Source organism: Psammomys obesus, unplaced genomic scaffold (genome assembly GCF_907164565.1).
Source record: "Psammomys obesus unplaced genomic scaffold, mPsaObe1.curated_primary_1811, whole genome shotgun sequence".
Lineage (NCBI taxonomy): Eukaryota > Metazoa > Chordata > Mammalia > Rodentia > Muridae > Psammomys > Psammomys obesus.
Window position 1 is genome coordinate 5,776,946 of NW_026590061.1, and position 7,621 is coordinate 5,784,566.

At 45.6% G+C, this 7,621-nt stretch overlaps 1 protein-coding gene across 1 annotated transcript; it reads left to right on the plus strand.

Moving 5' to 3' along the window:
• Positions 1 to 402: 402 nt before the first annotated feature.
• On the plus strand, positions 403 to 7,136 carry Kcnj8 (potassium inwardly rectifying channel subfamily J member 8). The gene is made up of 3 exons (XM_055605636.1): positions 403 to 673; positions 1,515 to 1,957; positions 5,522 to 7,136. The coding sequence occupies exons 2-3, from the start codon at positions 1,584 to 1,586 to the stop codon at positions 6,420 to 6,422; spliced, it is 1,275 nt and encodes a 424-aa protein (XP_055461611.1). The 5' UTR covers positions 403 to 673; positions 1,515 to 1,583; the 3' UTR covers positions 6,423 to 7,136.
• Positions 7,137 to 7,621: the final 485 nt, after the last annotated feature.

Here is a 7,621-nt window from a genome sequence, read left to right on the forward strand (position 1 = left end):
TCAGGACAAGGACCCCACCCCTTTCCACCCCGCCTCACTCCACCCTACCCAGAACACCTACACTCTCCCCATCTGGTTTTATCCCAGCTGAAGTCACCCAGTGATCTCCCCGGGTTACACTTTTAAAAAAATAATAAATTAAACTCTCTCTGCGTCAGTGAACTTGGACTCAGAAAGTTCTCTGAGCAGCGAGCCTTTTAAAGACGTGTGTGTCAGGCTGGCAGCCGAGTCGCAGCTACTGGGAACCGAGCTGGCTCGCGGGCGCCTCCTCCCCCGGTGGTCCCTCCCCCTGGCCCGTTCCCTGCCTCCCCCGGACCGGCCTCCGCCTCCACCTTCCCGGGCTCCCTCGGAGGTCTGGCCCCAGCTACGCGGTTGGGGAGCTAGCTGAACATCGCCATCAGCATCTCTCCCCACCAACTCCTCCCCCGCCCTCCCGAGGCCCCGCAGCAGGAGGGGAAGAGCCCGACCCACCCTTCATCCTCCAGCCCTCCTCCTCGCGTGGATCGCACCTTCTAGAATCTTAACTCAGTTCTGGAGGACCAGCATTCCCTGGACCTGCCCTCCGGGCTGTGGCAGCCCCTGTTCCCGGGGATGCGAGAGCCAGGGACCCGCCCGCCTTACACCCAGGGGTGCGCGGAGCTCCAGCCGCTGCTGCGCGCGCTGCTCTGAGCCTGTAAGTTGCCTCGCTCCTCCCGGGGAGAACAGCGGGAAGCCAGCCCTCAGCCTAGCTGGTGACTTCAAAGGCCAACAGCAGAGAGGCACCCAACCCCGGCTCATGCCCTGGAATTCCATTGCAGCCCTCAGCAGCGCATCTGATCCCTATGTTACAAATTATTTTCCAGTATATAGTAGTATGATGGGAGAAGAGGGAGGGGAGGGGAGCTGGGCTGCCTTTTAAAACGCATCTCGTAAATCCTTCAAATTTAAAGTCATTCATATCCAAGTTCGAAAGCAAGCGCGTCATTTGGTACCTTGTTAATTACAGTTAATATTTTCTTAATGAGTAGGAAGCAAGTTTTTTTTTCTTCTGCTACTAAAAATAAGGATTCTTCCTTCTTCACTTTTAACCTTGCTACTTTATCTGAATACTTTAGCAAGTAGAGGGAGAAGCCAGCTGGCTTCAATTTTCTTTCTCGACAGCGTGAGCTATCCTTATCCACACACGACAGTTCTCTTCGAGCCTGTATTTACAGAAAATGCTCTAAGATTTGCATATCTGAGGCCATTCTCAAGAGTGCTCCAGGAGATAAGAAAAGAAAGGAAGGAAAGAAGGAAGGAAGGAAGGAAGGAAGGAAGGAAGGAAGGAAGGAAGGAAGGAAGGATTCCTCTGGTTCTGATCAAAAGTTTTCTCTGGGATCCTAGTCCTCAGACACAAGCTAGTTTCTCGTTTGTATTAAACCGCATCTTTAATTTTGCCTGCCACTTCGTGTGTGTAAAAACAGCATCCCTTTGTACAAGGACCGGAGACGAGGAAAGAAAGTTGGCAGCTTTTAATAAGCGTTTCTCTGGTCTAGGAGGACGAGTGTGGAGGAAAGGAGCCACGGGTTCGGGCAGGTGCATAGCCTGGCTATGGTGACAGGAAGATGTTGGCCAGGAAGAGCATCATCCCGGAGGAGTATGTGCTGGCGCGCATCGCCGCGGAGAACCTGCGCAAGCCGCGCATCCGCGACCGCCTCCCCAAAGCCCGCTTCATCGCCAAGAGCGGGGCCTGCAACCTGGCGCACAAGAACATCCGCGAGCAGGGTCGCTTCCTGCAGGACATCTTCACCACCTTGGTAGACCTGAAGTGGCGCCACACCCTGGTTATCTTCACCATGTCCTTCCTCTGCAGCTGGCTGCTCTTCGCGATCATGTGGTGGCTGGTGGCCTTCGCTCACGGGGACATATACGCCTACATGGAGAGCAGCACCTTGGAGAGGAGCGGCTCGGAGTTTACCGTCTGTGTGACCAACGTCAGGTAAGAACGACGTGGGGCGAGGCAAAGGTTGCCATCCGTGTAGAAATTAAAAGGCTCTTTCATGTAGTCGATTGTGAAATAAACAGTTGTCATTGGACAGTTTAGAAATAAAAACAAAAGCAAATTTAGGGTTCAGGGCGGAGACCAGAACATTAAATTTTTTATAAATGCGGCTTGATGGGTGGGTCTCTGAGTGTGGCTGCTTCTTCGTGCTGGCGTTGGGTGGGTTCAAAGCATTCCTGACCCCCCAAACCACCCCTCATTTTCACCATGAAGCTAAAGTCTTGTGCTCACCAGTACGTATCTCCAGTCAATCAAAAGTATTGTGCAAATACAGGAAATATTTTTATGTAAAGTGTCCTTGACTTTAAAATACACTAAAAATAAAATAATTGAAATAAAACATACGCCCTGTTATAGAGATTGTTTTTAGCGTATCTGATAGAATGCTTTCAATTAAAAAGTTAAAGCTTATTCTAAAAATTAGGAGAGATTTTTTTTTTTTTTTTAGTGAAAATTAGTCCAAGTTTTCATGAAGGGGCTGAAGGACAGCAAGAGCATACTGAAGTCTCCTTAAGGCTTCCATAGAACAGGAAAAAGACAGCTTTGAGGTTACCTAAGTTTGACTTCTGCATGTAGGGATGTTTCAAACACAGCTAAAGCGAATTTGGTTTCCGTGGCTGTCTTTTGCCTTCCCAAGAGGCCCCCAAACATTGCAGTGAGGCAAAATTTTTTAATCTGTTTCTTTGGACAGAGACATGATTTATATCAGTTGCGAAAATGTTCACAGTTCTAACACTGGAGAAAATCTCAGGGTATTTTCTGAACCATATTCCAAATTCACATAATTCATAAGGCAGAGAAACCGAGGAAGCATGGTCTAGTTGGGAAACTGGCAAGCCTGAGACCTGTAGTGGCCCTGAAATTCTATAAAGAAGCTGTGGCCTGGCCAGAAGCAACGCTTCTCAGGACCCTGCGCACTCTTCCGTTGGCCAGGTAATTGCCAGGCTATCAAGTCAAGGGGAGAGGCTTAGACCACACACAGATCCCAGCTCTCATTTTGGGAGAGCACTGTAGTAAATTGATCCAGGCTTTACCCCTGGGAAGACAGAATTTTCTTTTCTCAAACTTCTGCCTCGGTGACAGGATGAATAAAAAGCCCAGGTGAGCAGAGCACTAGGGACACAGAGAACAAGGTCCTCTCTGTGTTTAAAGTGTGTTTAAGGCATCTGAAGCCAATACCTTACTGTAACGCTGTGTCTCTGAGCAGCTTACTGCCATTCACATGGCTGGTGAGGGTGCTCATATTCAAACAGGTTTCCAGTAAACAGGCAAGAGATCCTGACAAAGAGAAATAAGAGAAATGATCAGGATGATCTTGAAAATAAGCTGATTTTACTCAAGATGATCTGTTGTCACCATCTGTGAAAAATAAATCATTTAGTAAATTTAAATGTATACGCATATGTCATCAAGATAGATTATTCTTTCTAGAATGTTCTATGAAGAGAAATTTATAGTTCATTGGTTCCTAAAAAATTGCCCTTGTTACTTTTTATTTTTCAAATAAGATGTTCTGAAAAATAGTGATTTCCTAGATGCACTACTGATGGCATGGAGCCATAGAAATGTCAAAATTTCAATGAAGCAAAGTTGACTTTATCAGCATAACCCTGCCAGCTTCCAAACCACACTCCTTAGCTTTATTTAAAGCGTTATTCTCTTCCTAGAGAACTTAAAACATGGGTAATCTAATTGTTTGCGTTTCCATTTTTTTTTCTAAATTCAGTGTCAGATAAATCATCAAATTTGCAAGAAATTTTTTTCTCCAGGGTCTGTCTACCAGTACTTTCAACATCGCTTGATTCCTGTCACTTTAGGTGGCTCACTTCCTCCTTTGTGCAGATAGCTTTCCAATGTGAGTAAGAAAATAGAAACCGTGTAATTTTTCTTATTATTCAGCTGATACCCTCCCCCAGCCCTGTCTCTATCAAATGATTTTTTCACTTGAGATTGTTTAGCAAGACATATGTCCAGAAAAGATTGGCTCTTATACTGGATAGAGAAATTAAATTCCATTTAAAAATAAACACTATGAAAACACAGTTCATGAACCATCTCCCAAGGCATGGACACACAGTGCGGAGGGAAATCCCTCCTTCGGCTCGTCTCTAACATATCAACCACTATAAAGGCTTGGTGCTGTGTGCTCTAACATATCAACCATTATAAAGGCTCTTCTGGGATCCATGCCTATCAGCGTTTTCAGTCCATATGTCGTGGTGTGGGGGTAGGGCAGAAGCCAGTTTCTACAGCTTTGCACAAATCCTTTTCAGACACAACAGAGATAAAAGGCCCCTTTCCTAGGCCGCTTAGAAGTGTGAGAGTGTAAGGACTCACTCTCCCGGCTTCCTGTGGAGATGCAGTGTGTACTGAGTGCTCAAAGTTCAAATGTTTTGCTCCCTCGTTGTGCCTGGCACTCACAGGTAATGTTTTGAAAGGCTGCTAACGTGTGGCCTCCCCTGTGAAAGCAGAGAAGTGTGGAACTGGGGCGAGCGGCGGGGATCGGGCTGCGAAGAAGCCACAGCTGCTCTGGGTATACAGCCAAGGGAATAATTTGCTAATAACAAAACGTGATTCTTCTTAGCCAGAGATTAAGCGCGATTACCCAGGAGTCTTTCTGCGATTCACTCAGATTCAGAAGGGACCCACCAAACCCTTCTCCATTCTCTAAGATTGGGAGGAGACGTGCAACCACATAACAAAACCAAGCCATACCAAGTAACCTTCGCAAGAAAATCCTGACACCTGTCGGCTCCTCCCCCTTGCCTCTTTGAGGACACCACACCAGACTAACAGGACTCAAGGATACAGTCCTTACATATACACAGTCTTGACACAGTCATTCACTAAACGACACATGAAACTTTTTAATAGTTTCCACATTCTCTGGGTCACAAGGAAAATTAAATGAGATAATCAATCAGAAATGGTTCTTCCCCAAATGGAAAAACTCTCCTTATTAAAATATTAATGTTCTGGGACCATCTATTTCATACCATGATTTAGCACTGAGCTAAATTGTGGAAACAGAACAATTAACCACTGGATAATGACCATAATTTTAGAAGTTATAAATAATAAAAACATTCACTCATAATTCAGTAATTTCCATATGACTCAAGTCGCTTAAACATGAGTAGGTGATAAATAAGAAACACCTACCTGATAAAAAAAAAACTTCCAGAAAGTATGTTAGGCTTTGGTAAAAATGAAATATATCTAATTATATTTAATTATTTATTTTATGAATGTCTTCACACAATATGAGTAAGGAAATATTAGCGAAATTGTATCCCCAAATCTGGAGGTGCAAAGAGAACGGAGGAGAGCAGGAAGAGGGAAAGGTAGAGGGAGGATATCAGGAGGGGTAGGAGGGGAAGGAAGATGCTTGTATTTAAAATTAGGCCTTCCAGAATCGCTGCAGTGGCAAGCAAGGCTCCTCCGGGCTCTTTCCTCCGTGCGCACTCTGACCTGGTGTTCTTTCTGATACCCTCCTCGCAGGTCATTCACGTCAGCGTTCCTCTTCTCCATCGAGGTTCAAGTGACCATCGGCTTTGGAGGGAGAATGGTGACCGAGGAGTGCCCTCTGGCCATCACGGTTTTGATTCTGCAGAATATCGTGGGTCTGATCATCAACGCGGTCATGCTGGGCTGCATCTTCATGAAAACGGCGCAGGCGCACAGAAGGGCGGAGACCCTGATTTTCAGCCGCCACGCTGTGATCGCCGTCCGCAACGGCAAGCTGTGCTTCATGTTCCGGGTGGGGGACCTGAGGAAGAGCATGATCATTAGTGCCTCGGTGCGTATCCAGGTGGTCAAGAAAACAACCACACCCGAGGGGGAGGTGGTGCCTATTCATCAGCTGGACATTCCAGTGGATAATCCCATTGAGAGCAATAACATCTTCCTAGTGGCCCCTTTGATCATCTGCCATGTGATCGATAAGCGTAGCCCCCTGTACGATATCTCAGCCACTGACCTTGTCAATCAAGACCTGGAGGTCATAGTGATTCTTGAGGGCGTGGTGGAAACCACGGGCATCACCACTCAAGCACGGACCTCCTACATTGCAGAGGAGATCCAGTGGGGACACCGCTTCGTGTCCATTGTGACTGAGGAGGAGGGAGTGTACTCTGTGGACTATTCTAAATTTGGCAATACTGTGAAGGTGGCTGCCCCGAGATGCAGTGCCCGGGAGCTGGATGAGAAGCCTTCCATCCTGATTCAGACCCTCCAAAAGAGTGAACTGTCACACCAGAATTCTCTGAGGAAGCGCAACTCCATGAGAAGAAACAACTCCATGAGGAGAAGCAACTCCATCCGGAGGAATAACTCTTCTCTCATGGTGCCCAAGGTACAGTTCATGACTCCAGAAGGAAACCAGTGCCCGTCAGAGTCATGACTGCGGGACCACCCCAGGACAGTCAGCATTGGGCTCTGAGGACTGACAGCTCTGAGACAGTCACTCATTGAGTTTTGATGAGTGACACACAATCCTGAGACAATTCATTGAGTTCAGATGACTGAAATACTGGACTCATCAGCAAGCCAGGACTGGAACACAGTATTCATAGTTTAATGCACTGAAAACTATTCATATTCAAAAAATTAAATTGCCTTTATTAATAAATAGTAACACCCAAGGCAGAGGACTCATGGTTCACACTTGTTTCACACACAAAATGTCACTGTGACCTGGTAAAGTTATTGCATAGAAAATGGAAGATATTCATATCTCCCGTTTTGAAACACAGTTTAGGATTGGACCTGGAATGCCAAACCTGGCCAAGGAATGAGTCTATCTGAAATACCTACTTGTTGCGATCACTGGCTATTCTGTTTCTGTTGCTCACTCTAGAACTGCAGATAGAATTGGGGGCGGGGTAAAGTATCCAATCACATTAAGTACCTTTTATATACCAACTTTATTCCTTTTTATGATGCTGTATTTGGTAGGAAGCCTAAAGCAAACCTCTTAGTTCTGGCTGTTTCAAATCAGATCAATCGCCTAATCTTTTCTATTGACTTCTCTTGACATTCTGTTGGATAGAAATGGGCAAGAGTCTGCAGAAAAGTAGGGAAAGCTATATTGAATATTTTATTAAAAACATTTCCTTTATACTTGCCATGGAGTGTTGTGATTCCTCTTACACCAAATCATCTCAATTAAAGTCCACAAAAACTCATGCTTTCAGGCATGGAGTCACATAGTGACAGCACTGTCTTCTAGGTCTCCAGTCGCAGATCTACGGCCAGAGGACTGCAGCTTCTTTTCTCCTTTGCTGGTTATATGATTTTTGGCTTGAAACATTCTGTTGGTATTTCTTTCTGAGTTTGAGATGTTATGGAAACCTGAACTCTTAATTTCTGAATCTCCTACCTCTTGTCTTAAAACTATTTTCTTCTCAGCAATCTCTGTAGTCAGAGTCAGCTGGCCTGCATGGGTGAGCTTATGTTACTTGGCTAAGGTGAGTTCTTTCAAAGTACGATTTCATCATTCTTAGCTCCTGCATCTTCAAGTAAGAGAAAAGTAGAGAGACATCCTGGGTTAAGACAGTGTGTGATGAAGTAAAACCCAGAAGCTGGGCAGTTGTGTAGCTT

Coding starts and splice junctions, on each gene's coding strand:
- Kcnj8 (XM_055605636.1), top strand. CDS start 1,584: ATGTTGGCCAGGAAGAGCATCATCCCGGAGGAGTATGTGCTGGCGCGC. Junction 1,958..5,521: donor GTCTGTGTGACCAACGTCAG/GTAAGAACGACG, acceptor CCCTCCTCGCAG/GTCATTCACGTCAGCGTTCC.